We start from the raw sequence: 24128 nt of genomic DNA on the forward strand, positions 1-24128 counted from the left end.
GCTGCGCGGTGTGTAAACAATGCCAGGGCGGCCCGTCCCCACGGGCGCCCCCGCCAGCCGGGCTGGGACCGGGATCTCCTGTCGCCTCCTCCGAGGAAGGACCCAGTGCGCACGGCTCAGGAGGCCTCGGGAACCACACAGACACAAAACCAACCTGAGACGAGAAAACAAACCTCTCTGCACCGCATCGGCCAAGATGGCTGGGGGGGAGGAAGTCTCGGGGCTGAGGGCAAGGAGCCTGACTCAGCGCGGCCGGCAGCTGCGGCCTCTCCCCGGCTGTGCCTCCTGCCGGCCGCCCTGTCTCCACGGCTCCCTGCACGGCCCTGGGCCTCCGGGCAATCCCCTTCCCTGTGTGCGTTTTCATACCCTTATTCTACATCCTAATTTCTTTCCTTTTTATTTTTTTTTTTGGGGGGGGGGGGTGGGGGGAGGAATCAGTGTCACTCTGTTTTTGCAAAATCCAGCAGCTTCCTTGGCAGCGCGCGAGGCTGGCTGGCATTCTACCCTCATTTGACAAAACTACTATTTCTGGGCACGCGCTCAAAAACAGGTAGGAAGCAAATGCTGAGAAATAAGGAAGTAAAAACAGCCAACAGATCCTTCGCTCCCGAGAACGCCGAGCGTAAACATGATTTATTTAGCAGTGTGGAGCGCGCCTGATCCTCCCCACCCCCCCCCCCCGGGGCTGGGAGCCTAGTCCCTCGGGGGGAGGGGGAGGCTGGAGGGGGGAGGAGGGCCAGGCAGGGAGGACACGGGCATCGTGGGAAGAGGTGGCAGCTACCGGGACTTCAGAGTTTCAGCGGAAAGACCATATCCTTGCCCCCAAATACATGCGTGTGTCCAAGAAGGCTGCGCTCATCTGCCGGGTAATTAGCGAGCTGCCACCGACAAAGGAGAGAAGACCCAGCTCCTACAAACAGCGTGTGCACGGCGCCCACCTCCCTCCCTTTTTTTTTTTTTTGCAAACCACGCGGGGCCGGGTGTGGGGACAGGCCCGGAGGCCGCTCAGGTGCGGGGTCCGAGCTTCTGAGGCCCGGCCTGGGGGCGGGGGGTCGCTCCCTGCCCTCCCTGCCCATCCTGGCATGCCCCCACGGAACGGACTGGGATCTGTATTCAATTAAGGAACACCAGACAGCCGCTGGCTCCGTGCCCGCCCCGACGCAGCCACGGGGATCTGCCGGGCCCCCACCCCGCTCCGGCTCCGATGCCAGGGAACCGGGGCTCCCTCGAGTGCCCCGGGGAGGAGAAGGCAGAGGGCCACCCCTCACCCCCCACCCCAACGCGCGAGCCGGAGGCCTGGGCCCTGCTGGGGTGAACCGACGCCGCACAGAAAGCCGGCATCTGTCTGTTCTGCAGAGTGAGTCTGAACCCAGGGGCCGGGCCTCCACAGGTGACTCCGATTAAAGCTCCCATCCAGGTCGCTCCGCGTTTGCTGGGGGAGGAGGGATCCGAGCCTCTCGGAGAGAGAAACAACAAACAGGAAGACGGGGCCCCCGCAGGACACGCTCCGCTCCCCGGCGGGCGAGGGCACGGTCCCAGCGCCAGCTGCGTGCTCTGTGGGCGCAGATGCCGGCTCCTGTCCGCTTCCAGAGGCGGTGGCGGCGGCAGGAGCGACCGGATTCCCCCGCCCGTCCGTCCGTGCGGAGTGGCCGCCTCACCCGCCAGGAGCAAGGCTGCACACTTGAAGGCCGCCTGCTGTATGCAGCCCTCCCCCGCCCCCTCTGCCCACGCCCTCTCTTGCTGAGAGCCAGACTCCAAACAGCCAGGAGAGACACCTTTGGCGGTCTGCTCAGGTCAAAGGGCAGCAGCAGCAGGCCCAGCCAGTGTCAGGGCTCTGAATTCCACGGCAGTCCCAGAAAGGAGAGCTGAGGGGTGGGGGGGCAGTCCCCTAAAATGAATGGGAATGGGGGGGGGGGGGGAGAGAACGTTTCCTATTGGTTTCAGGCCACTAAACTGAAAACTCAAGCCCTCCTCCTTGTAAGCGCCCCCCTTCCCTCCGCTAAGCCCCCTGACTTCCCGCCTCACCTTGAACATGACATGCTACAGGAGCAGCTATGTGACTCCTCACCCTTCTGCAAACCACTCACCCTGCGCCCTCCCCCTCCGCCCCCGGGAGCGGGACAGTGACAGTCTGTGCTCTTTCATGTCTTTGAAATTGGCGGAGGGTGTGCTCTGGCACCTGGACGGCGGCGGCGGCGGGAGCCAGCACAGCAGCACGTCCCCGTGTGACAGCGGAAGACGGGGAGCCGAGCGGGTCTGCCCGGGCCGTTCGGAACAAACACTTCGGAGCCGGGCAGGGCAGTGCGTGCCCACACCCCCTGTGGGTGCTTCCGCACCCACGTGCCCCCCTCCACTCCCAGCTCCTGCAGCAACAAATCCTGATGAAGGTATTGCTAGGGCCCGGGTGCGGCTGCGAGAGGCCAGGCTTCTAGAAAAGCCTGTAGATGAGCATCAGGATGTCTCACCGTCAAACACAGAAGATCCACACCTCCGACAGGGCCCCCATCCCACGGGCATCCACTGCCACGCGATGGGGCCGGCACAGACCCCGTTCCGGAGCACGTCCCCCCACACCGGGCCCGGGACAAAGCCAGGCAGGCAGTCCCCTGCGCCCTGCAGGCCCGGCGTGCACGCTCCGCACGCAGGCCGCCAGGCAGCCCACCTGCCCCGGGCACGGAGGCGGGCGCCCCCAAAGGATCGAGAGCAGAGGGGAGGGGGCTTCCACCCTAAAACCAGAGGGAGAACTCGCCGGCCATGTTCACCGATACTGAGCCATCAACATGAAGAGGAAAAGGTACGTGGGCCTCCTCCCCCGGGGACAGGCATGAAGTCAGCCAGCCACACGTTACTGTCTTCCGGGCAGAGCCTGAGCCACTACCCCCGACACACGCCTCGTCTCCCCAAACCCCCACGTGCACGTCCTTCCAAAGACACGGCGGGGGCCTCGGGGGGGGGGGGGCAGGAACACACACGCACGTGACCCCGTTTTATCTCCCTCTCTCCGGAGGAATCCGGCAGCATAAATATTAATCAAACACGGGATCTGCCTTTTCAGTCTGGGGCCATTATGCGAGGCGGATTGTGATCTTTACCTGTATTTACAGATAGTCAGAGGCAGATTCTATCTTGTTAGGACTGTTATAAATGGACGTCTGAGGGGCCGGCCAGCAAGTCCGGGCAGGTACGCAAACCTCCCTGCCCGGGACTGCCCGCAGCAGTGCCGAATGCGTTACCTTTCCACGGGCCTTAAAAAAAATAATAATAAAAAAAAGGACATTGACAGGAACCTGCAGAGCCCTCCGGCAGGAAAAGCTAGCTGCTCAGAGCTGGGGCTCACTCACACAGAGATCTTTTTTGGGTTTTTTTTTTGTTGTGTTTTGTTTTGTTTTTTAAGGTCAGCTCTTACTCAAAATGCCACGGAGGCACTGGTTGCAAACACTGTACCTCTGAGAGCGCCGGCGAGGGCAGGGTCCTGTGATGCTCTGGGTCAGCCCAGATCCTAAGGAGATAGGTGCATGCATATCATTTTAAAAATCACCTTGACGCTGGTTAACAGCACATTTCTGAATAATGAAAAAAAAAAAAAATAGACGTGGTTCTTCCAGTGCTCGCCTAGGAGAGCTGCCCCGGCGAAGGTAAACTTTTCATCTCCGGGAGCCGAACAGCATGCGTTTTTGCGTCCAGAGCAGCAGCTGTGGGGATGTGTTTGCACGTTTCCTTCGGAGCTCCGTGGTAAAGGCACGGGGAGGCTGGACCCTGGCTTCTCTGGGCCTGTGAGGGCCGGCTGGAGGGCTCTGAACAATCGGAGGCCAGTTTTTAGGAAGCGAAAATAGAGGCTCCGAGCGAGGTGGCCATTTGCATACAAATTCCCTCGGAGGGAGTCGTTCGCGGGAGAGGCGGCCTGCCGGCTGCAGGGAGGGCGGGCTGACATTCATTTCCTGCGCTTCCACGCGGCGGAGGGTTCCGTGCCCGCGCAGTTGGGAAAGCACTTGTGTGGAGTGTTTTAAAACCCCGGGCCCAGGAATTCCCCAGGGAGAGCGGGCTGCCCCTCCTGGGAGGCAGCGGGAGAGAGCTCCAGAACACCGCCTCCCCTCCGGGCGGGCCGGGGCCGGGAGGACATAAAAGGCGCAGGGGAAACCGAGCTCCTTCCGTCCCCGCTCAGCTCCCCGGGGCCGGGACCTGCCCAGCTCCGGGGCCGCGCTGGGGAGGGAGGCACGACCCTGGGGCACCCACACACACACACCTCACCCCAGGAAAGCCACCCTGGCCAGGATCCTAGATTTTGGGGAGGGGCTGCGGGCAGGTCCTAAAATGCAATCCCCCAGGTCTGGGATGGTCACTAGCCGGGGCGCGCGCCCCTGAGCGGAGGAGGAGGAGGGGGCGGCGGGTGGAGGAGGGGCGGCCCAGCACACAAAGGGGCCCGGGATGGCGGGCTCCCGCCCTTGACCTTGGGTCTCCGCCTCCATCCATCTCCAGCGGCAGCCGGCCCGGGAGAGGGGCTGGCTCGGGGCCAGGGGCGAGCTGGGCTGGCGGGGCCGCAGGGAGGTGGGGGGGCCCACAGGGGGCCACGGGGGGGGGGGGAGGTGGAGAGGAGGGGGCGGGGCTCGGAAAAAACCTCAGGAGCTGCTCCCAGGAAGCCTGCCTCCCAAGGCCCAGCTCCTTCAGGACCTGGTCCTGGGGCGGATCCAGTCCCTGTGCGCCTCCCGCCCCCCTCCACCCCCCCAGAGAAAAGTCGCAGGGGTGCACGCGGGAAGCCCCCTCCCCTTCGCTGGCCCGACGTCTCGCCAGCCCCCCTTCCTCCCGGCGGACCGGCCTGGAGGGGGCGGGGAGCTGTCACCGAGGAAGAAAGGAGCGCCCTCCCCTCGGCCAGACCGGGCAGGGTCGGCTGAGCCCCCGCCCCACCCCCGCCCTCCCCTCCGGCAGCTGGCTCATTAAGCCCCGAATTATGCATATGCCTGCCCGCCCCAGAAACACACAGTCAGCGTGTGCGGAGGGGGGGGGGCGGCCCGGAGAGCAGGGGGGAGGTGGCCGAGGCCAAGCCGGGGAGGCCACAGGCCGGTGGGTGAGGCCCGCTGCCCGGCCAGTGTGAGGCGCACCTGAGGGCCCGGGGTGCCCGGTGGGCAGGGGAGGGCACGGACAGCAGGGAAGCCCCCCCCCCCCACACACACACACACACACCCCGCAATCACCAAGTTTTCCAGAGCATCTGCCGGGTTCCCGTGCGGGATGGGAGAGGTGCAGGCCGCCCCCACGCCCCACCCTCCCCCACCCCGCCTGAGCTCGGAAAAGGCCTGTGTGCCTGGACGGGGCCGCGGAGGGAGCCCCTGCCTGGAGGGCAGGGCCTGAGTCCCCAGCAGGCGGCCGGAGGGCTGCCCTGCCCCTCCCGCAGGGGGAGGGATGTTTGCAGGAGGTGGGCACGGTCCAGGGGGCGAGCGGGCGGGCGGGGGGCGGGGTCGCTGGCTATTCAGACACCGGGCGGGCAGAACGGGTCTTGCAAGTTGCAACCGTCCTGCGTCCTGCCAGCAAGGGGGGAGCCGCAGTCGGAGGGAGGCAGGTGGTTTCATGCCGGCGGGAGAGGAGATCCCGTCTCCGAAGGGAAGGAGTTTGGTGTCCATCTCCCCAGCCTCCCCCGCTCCTGGTGTTGTAACGGGCCAGCCCAGGCCCCCAAGTCTTGGCAGCCCCACCCCTACCTACCCCCCGCGTCTGCACGCAGTTTTGGGGAGCCCTGGACCTCAGCACCCCCTGCCGCAGGCCCCCCAGCTGGATGGACAGTGTTTGCCCTCGTGGGCCCGTTTGTTTCTGGGAATGAGTCCTCCCTCCCTCTCCATTCTCTCCAAAGCAAAGGCCGGGCCAGGGAATTACAGACTCTCCTCCCCGCGAATCCAGCGGCCGCTTGGCGGGGAAAGTTTTACAAGCCCGTGATGTCAGCGAGGCCGGCGGAGACCGCACTGTTTAGGCTGCTTAATTGGCGGGCTTTGAACTCGCGGCGGGAGAGGGAAAGGAATCCGAGCCGGCTGCCCTGGAGGAGGTAGTTCTGTGGGGTCTGCCGCCCTCAGCCCACTCAGCGGTCGCTGGGGCGGGAAGGGTCATCACAGGGCTGCCCTGCGCCTCCCGAAGGGGGAGGGAGGCCCAGGCGTCACCCTGATACCGGCAGGCGTCCCGGGCCCGGGCCCAAGGAGGGGAGGACCCCTGGAATCCCATCGGGGGGCACACTCTCCAGATGCCATGCTCAGCCCCAAAAAGCCGTGGAAACAAAGCCAGTGTTTTCTCCACTGCCTCCAAGGATCCCTTTCCTGCCCTAGCCGGTTTGGCTCAGTGGATAGAGCTTCGGCCTGCGGACTGAAGGGTCCCGGGTTCGATTCCGGCCCGGGTTGCAAGCTCCATCCCCAGTAGGGGTCATGCAGGAGACAGCCAACCAATGATTCTCTCCCATCATTGGTGTTTCTATCTTTCTCGCCCTCTCCCTTCCTCCCTGATATCAATCTATATATATATATATATATATATATATATATATATATATATATATATATATGTTTGGTTTTTTTTAATAAATTTATAAAGGTCCTTTCCTGAAGTCAGGAGACGGCATGGTGTTCTCTGGGCACTGCGGGGCGGACAGCTATCCTCACCGGAGCCCCATCAGACCAGGCTCTAGGGACGTTAGGCCCAGGACTCTGCATTGCAAGTTTGTGCCTGGAATCTCGATTCATCTGCCCAAGGCTGTGTCCACTCCTACAGCCAGCAGGCTCTGCGAGCTGGCGGGGCCTCAGCCCGGGGTCTGTCCCGGCCTGGGTGTTCTCCCTGCCTCCGTGGTCCACCTGAGGCTGCCTCGTCTCCCCACCAGGCCTGGGCTCTGACTTCTCGCCTCCAAAGGGAAGGCCGTTTTGTTGCTATTTCTCCCCACAACGGAGCCCAGAGTCCCAGTTTCCATGGAGTCTGAGCAGCACAGGCAGCCTTTCCCAGGCCTGCCTCTCACCCAGGGGTCTCCCCTCTCCCTCCCAGGCCACCGCTCTCACACCCCTCCTCCAGCCCCATCTCCCTCTCTCTCCCTCTCTCCCTCTCTCTCTCTCTCTCTCTCTCTCTCTCTCTCTCTCTCCTCTCACACACACACACACACACTCCTCCTTCCTGAGCCACCTCCCCTTCCACATCAAAACCAGCAGGCCAGCTGGCGGGCGCTAAGAAAACCCACCCACTGCAAAAACACACCAGGGCTTAGAGGCCCGCCCTGGGCCCAGCTGGGGGCCTCGGGGCCCTGACCACACCTGCCATCGGAGGGAAGGCTGACATCCCGGCGCCCTCAGGTCACTGCGCCAGGGCGGGGCCCGATCTCATGAGGGCCCAGGTTTATACAATTGGGGGAGGGGGGCTCTTAACAGAAACAGCAAATATCGAACCACACCTCCAACAGGGGCGTGAGCACAGGAGGTCCCCTGAGCCTGAGCGCTCACCTCACCCCTCACGGTCAGGGCACCAGTCCCTCCCAGGAGAGTCTGCCCAGCGCGGAGCCCGAGAGACCCTGTGATGATCCTCTAGGCCCGTGGCCGGCAAACGGCGGCTCCCGAGCCACAGGCGGCTCTTTGGCCCCCTTAGATTTTAGCAAAGGCCAGCTTAGGGGGATCCTAATTGAGTTAACACAATGTACCTGCCTCGATAGTTTAAGTTTTAAAAAATTTGACTCTCCAAAGAAATTTCAAGTGTTGCACTGTTGATATTTGGTTCTGTGGACTAGAGTTTGCCCACCACTGGGCTAGGATAAAAAAAAACTCCCTGAGCCCCATCTGTAGCAGGGAGGGAAGGCGGGGGGCGGGCGGCTAGGTGGGGAGGAGATCTGGGTAGGTAGGAGCTGGAATGGAGGGCCCCACCCGCCCGCCAGGCCCTCACAGCTGCTGAAAACCACTGGCAACACCTCTCACCCTTCAGCTCCAGAGCTCGGGGCCAGGGAGGGGGAGGGTCTGCTCAAGGTCACAGCATGTCAGCCAGAGCCAGGACCCCTTCCCTAGTGGACGAGTCCACGTTGCCTGCCCCCCTTCTCCCTGACCCCCAACCCCTGTCCTGGCTCTTTCGCCCCACGCTGGGCCCCAGTCCCGTCACGGGCTTCACCCAGAAGGACTGGAAACAAACCCCGCATCGCCGGCCGGCAGCAGAGGGAGCCTGGGCAGTGGCCGCCGCAGAGCGGGAGGGAGGTGGCCGGCGACCGCCCGGGGCTCCCCTGTGAAGGCGTCAGCCCGGAGCCAGCGCCCGGGTTCTCGGCTGCCCCACAGGGTGAGGGCTCGAGGGCTCACCCTCTCGGAGACTCGGTTTCCTCAGCTACAGTGACAGTCATATCTGATCTGCCACCTCGCGGGGCGGAGACGAGGATGGGAACATGAGGTGAAACAGGGCCAGGGCAGCACCGCCCCACCGCAGCGAAGAGCAGAGCGTGACTGGAGAGTTCACACCCCGGGCCGCTGCGCACCGGCTGTGTGGCCTTGGGCAAGCGGCTTAACCTCTCTGTGCTTTCAGTTTTCAATTCTGCAAAGCAGGGTGGACCCTCGCACCTACCTGCTGAGCTGTCAGTAGGATTACGTTGATTAAGGTTTGGGAAGCCCTCCAAACAGGGACTGGCTCCTAGGAAGCTGTAAGAGTTGGTGCTCCATTAAAAACCCTAATTTGGCCGAAACCGGTTTGGCTCAGTGGACAGAGCATCGGCCTGCAGACTGAATGGTCCCAGGTTCGATTCCGGTCAAGGGCATGTTCCTTGGTTGCAGGCACATCCCCGGTGGCTGGTGTGCAGGAGGCAGCTGATCGATGTCTCTCATCAATGTTTCTAACTCTCTATCTCCCTTCCTCTCTGTAATAAATCAATAAATATATATTTTTAAAAACTCTACTATGAACAACTCCACTTTTCTGTTTCTTTCCATGAAAAGACGAACCCGAGGGTTCAGGGGTGGCACCTGGGCCGCCTCATTCCTAGGGCCTCTCCCTGCACGGAGCCCGCTCCTAACGGAGTCTAGTGCTGGGTGAGCATGCATTAGTCAGGCAGGAAAATTAGCAAAGGAAAAAAAAAAAAAAAGCTGTCAAATGCCTAATAAAAAACTTAAGTCAACTGCTAACTACTTACTGTCAAATAAAAACCCTCATAATAATAACAGTCGCTAGGCTGTCGGTTAGGTTTGGGCCACTGGAGCCCGGGCCCCGTTCTCTCCCCTGCCTCCTCCCTCCCTCCCTCCCTCTCCTGGCCTGGAGTGGGGGCCCACAGTCCTACGGCCCCGAATTTAATGAGAAAAAGAAAAAAATGCTGACCAGTATGTCTGTCTTCGTTTTCCTTCGGTCAAGTTTCCCACGACCGCTGGGTGGACAGGCCCGTTAAGGTGACCAGATGTCCCGCTTTTGGAGGGACAGTCCCGATTTTTAACAATTTGGCCCGCGTCCCGAGATGTTTTTTAAAAAGTCCCAACTTTTGGAAAGATTCTTTCCAAAAATTGGGACTTTTTTTTTAAACGCCGCGGGACGCGGGACAAATTGTTAAAAATCGGGACTGTCCCGCCAAAAGCGGGACGTCTGGTCACCTTATCCATTCCGTATGAGGACGCTCTTTGCACACACACAGCCGGTCCACTGCCTCCCGGGGGGGGGGGGGGGGAGGCCGGCCGGACAGCAATTCCTCCCCCGGTCCCAGGTGAGGACACAGAACTCTGAGGGGAAGACATGCTTGGTCTCCGGCCACCGGGCTGGGCAGCCTGGTGTGGCACGAGGCCACCTGTCCTGACTCAACACCCACAGGGTCTGGGCTCAGCCCTGCCAGCGCCGGGGACACACCCTCAGACAAGTCTCCCCCCGGGGCAGACCGGGAGGTGTAGCCATGGGGTCCCTCCGGCCGGTCAGCAGGCCAGAGCCCTGCTCTGCATCCCGCCGTGACTCTGCGTGACTAACAACCCAGGATCGCAGGGCCCTGGGATTGGCATCCATTGTCTAAGAGTCAAACCGACGAGAGGTCTGAAAGGTAAGAGAGGTGATCTCCATTCTACAGGGAGCGGAGACCTGGAGAGCTGACTCTGGGTGGGCCAGGGCCTCTGGGAGCCTGAGGGTAAGGATCACGCCTGGGACCAGCTGCTGGGACCACCTCGGATGGGGCCTAGAGGCAGTGCCTGCCTCCACTGGCTCTGCCGACCTCTCCCCGAAAGCTTCCGTCCCCGTGTGGTCCACAGAGGCCAGGCTGGCCCGAGTCCGGTTCCACTTTGCTGTGTGGCCTTGGGCAAGTCCCTTAACCTCTCTGAACCCCAGTGCAAAGTAGGGTTAGGGATGTCTCACTTCAAAGGGAGGGTCACAGGTATCTGTTTCAGTGCTGCTGACTATTTCTCCCCAAGAAAAGCACCTAGCATAGGGTGGGTTACCAGGCAGACCAGACCCCCTTCCCTGCACTCACCAGCCCTGCCCAAGCGCGGGGTGGGGGAGGGGGGGGCGCGGGAAGGGTCAGTCAGCATTGCAGCCTGAGCCCAGGCCACATCCCTCCGACAGGGCACTCCCCTCTTCCGCGGTGTAGACAGAGCTAATAATTAGCTGTCACGGTTTAATAATAGAAAAAGATAATCCATGCCACAACACACATGGATTTAACCAATCTTAATTTGGAGGGAAAATAACAACTCGAAATGTATCAAATGCAAGTTTTTCCAGGCGGCCTGCGAGCGAGTTTATCTCGAGCTCCCAGCACCAGCCAAGTCATTTTGCTCCTGCCACTGGCCAAGCCAATTTCCCCCCCCCCCCCCCCGCCCGCGCACTTATTTTGTTTATTTTTAACCGTCTGAGGCGAAGTCTCAGGGCAGCATGTAAATCCTCCCGCTGATGAGGCGCCGTTTCCCTCCGGTGCCTTCCGTGCTGCAGTGGGTCCCCGGGACCCCACACCGGACCCCCTGTCCGCGCCCCGCCCGCCGCCCGCCCCGCCCCCGCCCAGGCCCACCCCGGCCTCCGGGCTCCAGGTGAAGGCCCGTCCGCGGGCGGGGGACCGCCTGCCACCTCCTGTCCCCGCTGCCTGTCCCCCGCCTGTCTCCGGCAATCTGACATTCGGGGTGTGCGGGGAGGAGGAGGAGGAAGGGGAGGCAAAGGCAGACCTCTGAGTGATGGCTGACGCTCCCTCCTCCCGGTACAGCTCCGTTTGGTGAGGGGAGAGGGGAGGGCACGCAGGAACCCAGCACGCGTGACGGAGAGCCTCCCCTCCCGCGGTGTGAGACGGGGATGCTCAGGACGGATCTCGGGACGTGGCTGAGGGGGCCACGCGCACGTTCCAGACCTCCCCCGAGGGAAGCGAGCCCCTCTGCTACCAAGCAGGGTCCGTGCCCCACCCCCCCAAGCTCGGCTTTTGCAAAGCCTCCCCTTCTCCGTGGTCCACGCCAGCAGGGTCTGTGCGGTCACGCGGCGTGTGCTGAGAAGCAGGTGCAGGCGTGGAAACGGAGTTCCAGAAAAGGGACTTGGCCTTCCGGGGTCCAGCCCATGCCCAAGCCCTGGCTGCTCGGACCCCGAGACCCTCCCCAGGGTGGCACACCCTGAGCGCATCGCCCCAGGACAGCAACGCGACCGGGATGGGGCCGGGCAGGGGAGGGACACACACAGGACGGCACAATGTGGTTCTGAAGTTGTTTCTGGCGGTGGGACCCTCAGAACCCAGTGGTCCAGAGGGGCCCACGCGAACCCCAGGTCTCGACGGGGCTGGGGCGAGGGGAGGGCACTCACGGGGGTAGCACGTGTCACTGAAAGTCACCATCACCGTGAGGGGCGTCCCCAGGTGCGGGCACTGCAGCTCAGCGAGGCGGGCAGGCAGCAGGGTGGCACACACCTGGGCGGGGTCCTTTGCCAGGCGGCGGGCCACAAACCCCACACCCCCTCGAGCTCCCTTTCTCCCAGCCCCTCCTCAAAGCGCCCGGCCCCGACAAGGGCTCAGAGAGCCCTGCTCTGGGCAAACCCTGGAACCTCCGGACGGCCCCTCCCAGGGTCTCCACCCCCCCTGGTGCGCCAAGCTCCATGAGAAACCTCCCAGAGGCAGGGCGGGCCGTAGGAAGGGACCGTAAGGAAGAAAAGAGCTCCTGCACGGGCTGGTGTGTCCCAGAATCAGATGCCTTCCTCCCACTCAGACCTCCAAGCCAAGGTCCTCCCCTGTGACCAGCGTCGCCTCTCTGTCCCCAGATGAGACGCCAGCACCACGGACCCCCTCACCCAGAGTGGACGCTCAGGGCGTCGGGCCTGGGCCTGTAGCCACACACACACTCTGGCCGCATCCCCCACGCAGGACAGAGCAGCAGCCCCGATGGCCATGCCCCACGTGCTCCGGGCCCCTAGGACTCCACCACCCGGTGGGGGCGGGGCGGGGGGGTGTGGAGGGCAGTCAGCCCTCAGTTGCTGAATGAATGAACGGATGGATGGATGTCTGAATGCATGCCCTCAGGAGACAAGGCTTCCGTAATGCCCTCCTTCCATTCTCCTATTTCCCTACCATTAAAAAAATAATAATAAAAATAAAAAGGAATAGGAACTCATCCTTCATCCCCATGACTGTCCCCAGGAAAGGGTGACCGGAAGTCCCGCCCTAAGGTGATGACTGACAGAATCCCAAGGTAGTTCTCACCGGGGGTGCCCACCAGAGCGGGAGGAACCCCCACGAGTGACCGGGCAGCCCTGCCCATCCATTTCTGGATCACGGCTTCCAGAAGCACCTGGCCTCGAGGGAGACAACACGCAGACGGCCCCTCAGGCAAGTCACCACCCGCCTGGTCACCGCGAGCACCTCCCCTCGGACACCACGCCAGCAGCGAGGCCCCGAGAACCAACAGCCACCGGGCATGGCCCGGGCGTGGCCAGCGGTGCCAGGGGCCCGGGCAGCAGCCGGGCGGGGTTCTGGGAGCCCTGGGGAGCCGAGCCTGGGGTCCCTGGCCCCCTCTTAAAATATAAAGGCTCAATTATCCCGGAGCAGCTTGCTTTACACATGAATTGACACATTTATTTTACAATAAATAACAGAGTTATCTGCATTTCCTTTGCTGTTCATCTACACGGAGAAAGAATAAACAGGGCTTGTCGACAGACATGCAACCGCCGCAGTCCTCAGAATTCAATTACGCTAAAATAATTAATGCTCCCACCATATTAGATTACTTCATACGTGGGAGCCCCTGAAGTTTTATTCTCTAATCTTCCCCTTTTTATTAAATAAAAATTAAAATAAAATAAAAAAGTTGGTGCCAAAGTCGGAAGGGGGGAAGGGGTGGCGGGAGAGAGAGCAGGAGCGTGGTGGGCCGTGGCTCGGACCCCCGTCTCCGGCTGGCGTGGCCTGGGGACGGCTCTGTGCCTCTGATGGAAATGCCACGTTCAAAGCTCTGAACAAACACGTCCCTTTAGACTTCTAAGGGGCTGTTTTACATAGTCCTCAGGAATGGAGAGAGCCATCCGTCCTGCTGTGGAACAGAAAAGGCCGGGGATACCTTTGGTCACATGGCGCAACAGTACTAGGAGGCCGCTGCTGTATACAACCTACAACCAAAGGGAAGGGGCGGGGGAGAGACACGGGGCCTTAGGAATTAACGTGGCCTTTTAGGAAATCACATGTAGCTGCTTTCTGAAACACACATGCCCTCCGTGCTCTGCCTGGAAAAGCGCCTGCCGCCCCGATAGGAGGACTCAGCGGGCTCCTGGCAAACGCAGGGAGCCGTCCGTCCCGGCAGAGCCGCCGGGGTCTGTGGGCGCCGATGCCAGGCGTTGGTGCTGCTGGGAGAGCCATCTTCGCGCACGTGATTAAGAACAGAAAGGGCGGGGCTCTCGCCGGTACAGACAAAGGGACGCAGCGCTGTTTTCAGATGTAACGAAGGCAGCATTGCTCGGGTCTGCACGAGCTCGGAAGCTAGGGTCTCCTGACCGGGGCCTGGGGCATTGTTCTCAACGGCCTCGGTGCCGGAGGCGTGTGAGCACTCTCCTGCTGGGACACCCCCCAGCCCCAGGCCAGTGTCCCCAGCGCAGACCACCACAGATCTAGCTCCCTGATCCCCTTTTACAGATGGGCAAAGCCAGGCCCACAGTCACATGGCTGCTGCAGAGAAGCTGGGCTTGCTGTATTACCGCCCCCACGCCTCCTGGTGGGGGGGGGGGGGGAGTCTCTGCACACACCATCCATCTCCCCTGTGGGCTGGCCAGGCTCACCCTCAGGGGGCACCACAGCCTCAGTCCCTCCAACCTCCCCACTAGCTCCCGTGGCCAAACCACGGAGGAGACGGGTCCGCACACTGGCCCAGCCGGCCGCCGACACCCGCTTGCACAGGGCAGCACAGGGGGGACCGCCCCAAAGCAACGGGCCACGGGCGAAGCATTCACGGAGCCGCTGCCCACAGAATCCTCCCGCAGGACGGCCAGTGTTATCACTCCGGCTGACAGGTGGGGAAACTGAGGTAGGGGCCCAGGAGAGACGTGGGCAGAGTCAACCATCAGGGTTCGAACCCTCATCATCTGCACCCAATCTGATGGCACGTGGCTGCCCCGCTCAGGGACACGGGCTGGGCAGAGCCCCCCACCCCCACCCCAGGCAGCCCCAGAAGCTCACCATGACCCTGAGGAACGAGGGGTCACAGACGGGAAACCGATCGGGCCACGCTGAGAAGCACAGATCCCAACCCAAGAGCAAGGCTCCCAAGCCCGAGACCAAGCTGTGAGCCACAGCACCGTGCGGGCCAGCCAGACGCCAGGGCTCCCATCCTGACCTCCTGGCCGCCCGCGCAGTAGGCCAGGCCTGGGCGGCGCCCCCTGGCCTAAAGCAAAGCAACTACCAGCCCATCGGGCCGCCCTGGACCCTGGGCCCGTCTCCCACAGAGGGCCGCCTGGACCCTGGGCCCGTCTCCCACAGAGGGCCGCCTGGACCGCGGGCCCTCGGACAGGGCGAGCCCAGCGGGGGACCCGGGGGCCGTCCCGGCACTGACACGCGGCACGGCGAGGGTGGGCGTGGGACACGGAGGGCGTGGGGCGCGGGAGGGGGCCGGCGCGAGGTGCCCTACCTGCCATGTTCTCCTGCTTGGGGCAAATGCCTTTCGTGGGCGAGAGCAGGTGGTCATCTTCGTCGGGCGTGACCTGGATGCCGATCTCCACGGGCTCGGACACCCTCCTGAGCTCGGGGCGCGCGGCGGGCGGCGGGCTGCCCTTGTCCAGGCCCCGGTCGTAGCAGACGCCCAGGCCGCACTGCTTCCGCTTGTGCTCGATGAACACCAGGATGTCGCCCAGCGGGAAGTTCATCTGGCACTGTCCGCAGGTGAGCAGGTCGGGGTCCGGGCCGCCCACCAGCAGCCCCAGGCCGCTGGGCTCCTCTATGTCCAGACCCTCGTCTTCTTCGAGGATGGCAGCCTCCACATGGTCAGCCTCAGCTGCGGGGGGAGGGGGGGCGCAGAGAGAAGACAGAGATGGCTTAGGCAGTCACCAGCACACACACCCCCCCGCCTGCATCCCAGCCCATCCCCGCCTGGAGGCAGGACGCCAGAGGCCCCCACGTCCCCCTCCCCAGGCCTCCCGGAGGCAGGGGCGCCCGGTCCCGAAGGTGGGTGACACATGGGCCCACGGAGGCTCCAGGAGCAACGTCAGGGATCCCTGAGCTCGTGGCTTCGGCGGGGCTGACCTAACTGCTTCCCAGCTGATGCTCTGCCAGCCCCCTCCCCCACGCCCACCCCACCCCACAGCACACGAACACACATCCTGGTTTCACCGCGACGCAGCCCTCCCAGAGGGGGCGGCACCCGCCGGAGCAGTGGTCGGCACACCGCGGCTCGGGAGCCGCCGGCGGCTCTTTGGGAGGGGTCAGCCTCCGCGAACACACCTCCGTCAGACGAAGGACATTTTTAGCAGAGGCCAGCTTAGGAGTTACCGACATTGCGTGAATAACAACGCACCTCCCTAGATAGTAGTTTACGTTTAAAAAACGTAGCTCTCAAAAGAAGTTTCAGCCGCTGCACTGCTGGTACCTGGCTCTGTGGACGAACGCGTTTGCCGACCACTGGTCTAGAGACACGTCTCTCAGAATCTGCAGCATCGGAGAACCACCGGGGACCTTGGAAAGCCTCCCACGCCCAGGCCAAGCACCCCGGGACCCCAATCAGGGGGCGATCGAGGTGTAAGACTCCCGGGTGATGCCGACGGGCAGCCATGGCCGAGAGCTGATAATTTCATCCCAGAGGAAGGAAAGGGGGAAATCCTTCAGAGTCCAGGGGCATTTCCGGGCCGATGGCAAACCACACTTCCAATGGGTTTTGTACATTTTCCTGTTTCTTTAGCAGCCGATACATTTCTGTATTTATTTTATTTTATTTTATTTTTTGTAAGGGGCACAGGACACAATATTTAGGAACCAATGAAAACCTCCGGGAGTAGGAGGGCCCTGGGAAGCCGGCAGCAAAAAAGGTGCCCAAGTCAGGGACGTGGTCCTGAGCTGCGCCCGCCCCGCTCTGGGCCTGAGTGGATTCGAGGTGCAGATTTTTGAGAGCAAATGGCAGGGGTCGGGGAGATGGCACGAGGGTCGGGGTCCTCGGCGGCGGGAACTCCGGGGAGGCAGGTCCCCGTTCAGGGGTGAGCTGCTCAGGGAGGATCGGGCGAACCGCAGGAGCACCGAGGGGAGGACGGGGAGGGAGCAGACACGTTCCGTGGCCGTGGAGTGGTGGGCGGGCCGGAGCCGGAGGACAGATAATTTCAGGAAAACATCCTGGGGCATCTCCCGCCCTATCCATAAATCACTGCTTCACAGGCTTCCTCCGTGCGTGTCCACGGGCAGGCCTGAGTCCACACGACACAGAACACGTATGAAACATGCATGTGTGGGTCTCCAAAGAGGACCCGCTGGGAAGGGAGGGAGATGGGCGTCTGAGGCCCTGCCTGGGGTTCTAGAAGAGCAGTCAGAGCCTTCCGTGAACGGAACGCAGAACTACCAAAACGTGCAACGTGGTCCCACCGAAGCCCCCCACAGAGGGGGGAACCCTGAACCCCGTCTGCCCCCCTCCAGCCAAAAGCACCGGGAGGTCCGAGAGGCACTCTGCACAGAGCCCGCCCCGGCCACCACCCCTCAGGCTGCCAGAAGGAACGGGAGCGGACTGAGAGGAGCTGGGGGTCAATGCTACGTCACTGATTTCCCAGGTTAGCGTGGAGTCGCCGCCCGCCCGCCCCATGCGGTTTTGGGGTGGGGGGTGGGGGATTTTTTTTTGGGGGGGAGCAGGGTCCCCGCAAACCGTTCGTCGGGATAAAAAAGAAAAAGGTAATTATCCGGAGCCTCTTTTCCCTTTAACGATCGAGCATTGAGCAATACTGTTTATATGGAAAAGCTCACACCTTTAATTACCAATTACATCTACGCAATCCCAGAGCCAGAGGAGAGGGCCGTGAGAGCAGCTCTTTGGAAATCGCGGGGCGTGCTCCTCGCCACTGGACCCTCATAAACGGGAGGAGGGTGTCAAAATACTGTTTGGCTGAAAAAGAGAGAGGCACGAAGGAAATGATGGGGGGGGGGGGGACGAAATGACATTGAGAGTTCCAATGACACGGGTGAGTTCCAGGGGGCAGGGCGGGCGGCCCCCCGTCCCCGGTGAGAGCCAGGCCTGCCCGGCGGGCGCCCCGGCCTGCCCCCCGGCCCACGTGGTGCCAGCAGACCGGACGGAGGCGGCCGGCGCCCGCTCCCAGCAGCACCCAGGCCGGGAGGTGCATCCTGCCGCTGAGCGTCGCCTCTGGTTCCCCTGCCTTTGCCGGCTGCGCTGCTTTCCATGAACTTCCCGCCTGGTCCCTGCTCCCTGTGCAGTCAGTTCTAGGAAGTGGCGGGGGGAGCTACGTCATTTCAAATTCCTGTTGTCATTCGGAAGAAACACGGGCTCCTTTAAACACTAGCAAGGTCACAAGCGCCGTGTGCAAGCAGCCTCCTTCTCCCTCCCTCTGGGCACCAGCTCTGTCTTCCTTGTCCTCCCCCCAACCCCCCTCTTTTTTTTGGGGGGGGGGGTTGGGGACATCTGTAAGCCTTCCCTGACTGAGAGGTCTCTGCCTACCCTTCCTCCTGCGCCAGCCCCGGAGCCCCAGCCACTGAGTCTGAGCGTCTCCCTGTCCATTCCCTGGGTCCCCAGTTCAGGGTCCCGCCTCCGCGCCCCACAGCCAGCCGGCCGGGCAGCCGGGCAGCCGGGCCCACTGGCCAGCCACAGGCAGCCCTGACCCCACCCCACCTCCCGACCCGGATCCGCTCAGTGCCTCCCAGGGAGGCCGGGGGGAGAGGGGGGCCAAACACCCACCAGGAAGCCGCCCCCCCCTTCCAGGGCTGGAAGGAAAACTCCCACTGAAGAGGCATCCACCAGCCTGAGAACGGGGTTCCCGTCCCCCCTCCCGGGGTGCGGGCCTGCTGCAGGAGACGCCTCCCAGGACGGGGCATGGGCACCCCCAACCCCACCCCCAAACTGCTGACGGTCTGGGGCAGAGCGGGCAGAACAAGACAGCCTCCTGGGCCTTAGACCTTCCCCCCGGGCCTGGGAGACAGCCCAGAGCAGCCTGCGGCTTCGCTTCCGCCGGCGGGCGGATGCCGGGCTGGGCGTGCGGAGCCGGTGTGCGCCCCCTCTGAGACCCGCGTCCCCGACGCCGGAGGAACAACAGGAGGGAGAGCCACTGGCCCGGCTCAGGGACCCGCAACGCGGGGCCGCCCCGGGCCCCCGGGCCCCGCTTCCTCCGTCCTGCGGCACCTGGGAGAGCCGGGCTGTGCCCGGCGGGCAGAGCGGCCCCCTGCCACCGGAGAGGAGAAGGCCCCGGGAAAGATCACAGACGCGCTCAGACAGAACCAGCTTCTGAAACGCCCGGGCCCCGCAGACCAGCCCCTCCTCGCCCGGCAAACTGGGGCCCCAGGGAGAGGAGGGGTGCCCTCGGGGGGGCTGCGGGCCGTGGTGGGGAGCGCCCCGAGGTGGGCAGCTCTGGAAAGCACGGCCATGCTCGCGGTGACGGGCCGGGTAAGGGGGAGAGAGGGCCCCGTCGGATTCAGGAGGAGGAGAGAGGAGTGGGTGCCCGGGGCGCGGTCCCCACGCCGCACCCCGGGCCGGGGCGGGGGACACGCTACATCCTGACGGGCACGGCCAGACACGCATGGACGGACACACACCGGGCCCGTTCCTCCGCTTTTACAGCAAAACCAGACGTCATTTACCAGGCAGGGCCTCCTCCCGGCTGGGGCGGGCTCCGAGAAGCCATGAAGCCGGATCCACAGATAATAACGGGCACGAGGGGCACAGGGAAGCGCTGGGTCCTGGGGCAGACGCTCGGCGGCGGAGGGACTGGGCCGCAGACAGACATGGGAGACACGGTGGACGCCGGCCCCGCCAGGCTGCTCAGCTCAGCTGGGCCTCATCTGGCCTGGACCCCCCCACACACAGGACCCCTGGGCCCCGCCCACAGGGTGGGTCCCTCACAACCGCCCCTGCACCTGCCCCCTGCCCCCCCCCCCCCGGAACTCCAGCCGAGAGAGGTGGGCGCCTGTGTTCCCCTCACCCCGCACTGACTCAAACCCGAAAGCCTGTCTGCCACGGCTAAGCCACAATCTGGAGAAACACGCACAGGAGGGCTGTCTCAGGAATGGGGGGGGGGGGGAGGGAATATGGGGGGGAATAGGGAAGGATGTGGGGGGAGGGGTGCAAGGATCTTAAAATCGCGTGACACCCACGTCACCGACGCCCCCCTGATGGGGATGCGTGTTCACGGGAGCTGTGCAGCCTCCATCCACCAGCTCGGCCTCCGGCTGGAGACTCCACAGCTGCTTCCCAGGCCCTGGCCCGGGTCCGGGTGTCTTCGGGGCGGGGGTGGGGGGGGGTGTCTTTCCCTCTGGGGGTGGGGGGACATGCAGGGAGGGGCCGGGCTCCGGGCGCCCGCGGAAATGCAGCCCGCACGCACACTCGGCGGAGCACACACTTTCTGAGCCGCCATCCATTTTTAATTTATTGGATCCCAGAGAAAATAACCACGGCGACGAGGCGGGAGGAGGGGCGAGGGGCGAGGGGAGAGGGGGAATCCGTTCCTGGGGAAGAGAATAGTCTGTGATGGGTGACGCTGTGAGGCTCGGCCGGAGGCTTGATGGAGCTCTCCCAGCGCCGGCAGGGAGTGACGGGGTGCGGGCAGAGCAGCAGGAGGGACCGCAGCGGGGCCTGCCGGCACGGCCGGGCGCGCATCAGGACTGTGCTCCCAGGGCCAGGAGGGGTTAGGACCGATCCGAGGTCGCAGTCCAGGTGCCTGGCCATTGGCCCACCAGAGTCCATCGGAAGGACCTGTCCTGTGCGGACCCGGCTGGCCATTCTGACGGACCCTCTCTCCGGGCCACCTGCCCTCTTGCAAAGAAGCCTGAGGCGCCCTCCTGTTCTGGGTGTGGCAGAGCTGGTGGTCCAGGCCCTGGGCCGCCCTGAGACCTCCACAGCCCCTCCCTGCCGCCCTCAAGTTACCGGAGGGACCCCGGACCAGCGCACACTGGGGACCGCACCCCCTCCATTCCACCCCATGAGGCCCTGTCTGCTCCACACCAACCGCATCTCAGGCTGAGATGTTCAAAGTTCTGACCTCTGGGCAGAAGGCGGAGTCACAACCTGCCAGTCCACAACCCCCTCAGCCACGTGGCTGTGCCCCCAGGAAGAAGGCCAGGGGTCTGGCCGAGGGGAGGGGGAAGGCCTGGGCCCGGCCCGCATCCCGGAAGTCAGGAGGCCTCCTCCGAGAGGTGAGGGTGCAGGAGGAACCTCAGCCTCGCGGCGGGCGGCGGGGGGGGGGGGGTCCTAGATGGGCTAGTGTGAGGATGTGAGGAGGAGCCCAGATGCCCACATGGCCCCACACACACACACACACAGCCTGGTGCCCGGGCTCTGCAGCTTATCCAAAACCGCTCCCTGGAAACAGCCTCGCGTGCTCTACAGACCGAGTCCGACCTCTCCCCTCCCGCCCCCGCCCCCACATCCAGCTCTCCGGAGCCCCCCGGTGTGTGAGGCCGGCCCCAGACACTCAAAGCAGAAGAGGGAAAACAGCGTCCAGGTGTTCTCACAGGCCCAGTCCGTGGCTGCACGGTTCCTGAAAAAGCCAAGTCTGTAATATCCAAGAATGGAGTGACCTACATTTCCATAAATAAAAGCCAACTTAATTACAAAAAAAAAAAGATGCACCACACAGTACACAGATCCCCTGAACACATCCCGACAGAAGGTCCTCCAGAACGGCCATGCCCTGAGCCTGCGGAGCCCCGCAGGGGGAGGCCGGAGAGGAGAGCTGTTTTAGCCGGTCACGAGGCTGGCTGCACGGAGGGCTGTGCTTCCCCAAAGGGGCGAAGCCGGAGAGGGGGGCCCTCCCCAGGACCGGGGCCGGCAGCCGGGGCCTTCCGGGGGAGACGCCAAGACCGCAGGCACCGGCTGCCTTCCACGCCCCGTCCAAGCCCCCCTCTTCCTCCTCGGCCGCACCTCCACTCCCAGCCCACGTGAGTCCCAGCCACACTGGCATCCAGCTCTCTGCCTCGGGTCTGTGTGTGTGAGTGTGTGTGTGTGTGTGTGTGTGTCTGTGTATGTCTCTGTGTGAATATGTGTGTGTCTGTGTGTGTGTGTGTGTGTGTGTCTGTGTGAGTGTCTGTGTGTGAGTGTGTGTGTGTCTGTGTGTGTCTCTGTGTATGTGTGTGTGTGTCTGTGTGTGTGAGTGTGTCTGTGTCTCTGTGTGTGTCTGTGTGTGTCTCTGTGTGAGTATGTGTGTGTGTGTCTGTGTGTGAGTGTGTCTGTGTCTGTGTGTGTGTCTGTGTGTTTGTGTGTGTCTGTGAGTGTGTATATGTGTGTATCTGTGTGTGTGTCTGTGTGTGAGTGTGTGTATCTGTGTGTGTGTCTGTGTGTGTCTCTGTGTGTGAGTGTGTGAGTGTGTGTGTGTGAGTGTGTGTCCGTGTGTGTGTGTGTGTGTGTGTCTGAGTGTGTGTCTGTGTGTGTCTGTCTGAGTGTGTGTGTGTGTGTGTGTGTGAGTGTGTGTGTGTCTGTGTGTGTGTGTGAGTGTGTGTGTGTGAGTGTGTGTGTCTGTGTGTGTGTGTGTGTGTGTGTGTGTGAGTATGTGTGTTTTCCCGTGTTGTTTTGGTAAAGAACGCCTTCAAACAGGAGCAAATGTGTTTGTGTTTCAGCAGTTCCGTGGAAGGGGGTCAGGCAGAAGTTATGTAAAACAGAGGGCTTTTGTTTTTTAACTTTTAAGTCACTTAATTTTGTGTGGTCTGGGCTTTCAGGAGAGTCAAATAGTGCAGCCTCCCTAATCCAACACCCAAGCAGATTACCGAAAAAAGAGAGAGAGAGAGAGAGAAAAGAAGGCATGAATATCTTGAATTCCACCAACTACAACAAAAGACCTGCATGTGTCAAAATGCCGGACGAAAAGTCCCCAGGAAGGTAGCGATGCTAATCAAACCTCCGATCTGGCGTGGCTTTTGCCAGTAAAAACCGTGCTGCCCCCCCGCCCCCCCCCCCCCCCCCCCCGTGGCCGGCTCGTGCAGGCAGCGTGTCCCGCGGCCCCGGGTGCCTCCCGGGAGCCTGGGCCCCGCACGTTCTGCCTCGCCTCGGAGCACCGCTGCGCAGGGGAGGCCGCCCACGCGTGGCCCACTGGGGAGGGAGGACGGAGAGGGGGTGACCCGGGCTCCGGGGAGGAGGGATGTGTGGGAAGGGAGCACGGGGCGGGGGCAGGCACAGGACACACGGGACTCCGGCCCGATCCTCAGCGCACGGAGAATGCTCCGAGTGACAGAGCCATTCCCGGAGCAGCTGGGTGGCACAGACGAGCATCGCTGGCGTTCTCCTGTGCCCTCACCACCCCCAAAAAATAAAATAAAAAAAAGAACATATCGGTGTCCCTCCAGCCGACACCGCCTCCAGAGGGGCACGCTCGGGGCAGCCATGACCTGACCGTGAGGCACAGGGCACCGTCCCCAACGTGTGTTTCCTTCCCCGCGTCCTCCCCACTGTGGCGCCGCCTGAACCGAGACTCCCCAGTCCTTGGAGAACTTCAGCCAACGGCAGGCCCTCACCGGGCAGCCAGGGGGCCTTCCTGGAGCCACAAGACATGCAGGAGACAGTCTCCGGAGGCCAAGAGCCTCACCGGCACCCTCTCCCTTATGCACATTTTTTTTTTTTCAAGCTTTGTCATATCTGTGGTCCGGGTTGTAGAGCTTGTGAAACTCTCCCAAGTGCCAAGGCCCAGGGTGGGGGTTTTCTAACGTGACTGTTTCTAACGGTTTTCTGCGGGCCCGAGGCCACTGCCCGGCCCACGGCGGAGGTGGCGGGGTGCTTACCGCCGGCTCCACTCAAACACGGAACGAAGTGGAGGGAGCCATCAGATAAATCGCCGGCCCTCCGCGCCCGCGAGGGAGGCAGGCTCCTCGGGCGGCTGACAGCGCCCGGCTTTTGTCTGACCTAATTTATTTCTCTCTCAGGTTAGAGTACAGCGCCCTTCCCTGTTTGCAGGGCAACCCTCCTCTGCCCAGATCCTGAACGGGAGCGCGAGACCCGGGGTTCGCTGGGCTGCCTCCAGATTTTTGGGGGACGTGAAGGAGAAGCCACTGGAGACGCAGAGATGCTGTGAGCAGAAGCGCACGCACGTCCCCCGGCACCAGCCCGCACACGGAGGGAGAGAGCGTGTGTGTGTATGTGAGGCCTTCCGTGGCCAGCCCTGTTCGGGGTGAGAGGGGCCTAGCACACTGTGTGGGTCGGCGTTTCATATCTTTGTTTTATATGATGCCCCAGGTCCCTTAGGACAGTGGGAACATGACCTGATACATGGAAATGAGAATCCAGATGTTGTCAAACCTGAGCTAAAAGGGACTTCCATTCAGCATGCCGTTCTGGGGTACATGACGACTCCCCAGAGCAGCGGTCCTCGGCTGTCCCCTGCCTCCGGGGCGTGCCGCTTAAAGAGGGTCAGCATGCTGTCCCTCCTAGACCCCCTCGCCGGGTCAGGCAGGCCTCGGCAGCCGAGGGGGAGGTTTTCAGAAAGTCAAGACCACAGACTCATCGGGGGAAACACACCCTTCAAAACGAACCCTTTTTAATTGTTTGTTTGAGAGAGAGAGAGAGAGAGAGAGAGAGAGAGAGAGAGAGAGAGAGAGAGAGAAGTGCCCCCACCTGCCAAGGGAG

General features: G+C 62.7%; 1 protein-coding gene across 2 annotated transcripts in view; it reads right to left on the reverse strand.

The window, feature by feature from the left end:
* Positions 1 to 24128, reverse strand: part of BCL11B (BCL11 transcription factor B) — a 95314-nt gene that overhangs the window by 65442 nt on the left and 5744 nt on the right. For both annotated transcript variants that reach the window (XM_084885730.1, XM_084885729.1), the window contains exon 2: positions 15018 to 15380. In XM_084885730.1, the coding sequence (XP_084741856.1) occupies positions 15018 to 15380 (363 nt within the window). The remainder of the gene's footprint in view (positions 1 to 15017; positions 15381 to 24128) is intronic.

The sequence above is a fragment of the Pipistrellus hanaki genome (assembly GCF_964339955.1).
Source record: "Pipistrellus hanaki genome assembly, chromosome: 1".
Classification (NCBI taxonomy): domain Eukaryota; kingdom Metazoa; phylum Chordata; class Mammalia; order Chiroptera; family Vespertilionidae; genus Pipistrellus; species Pipistrellus hanaki.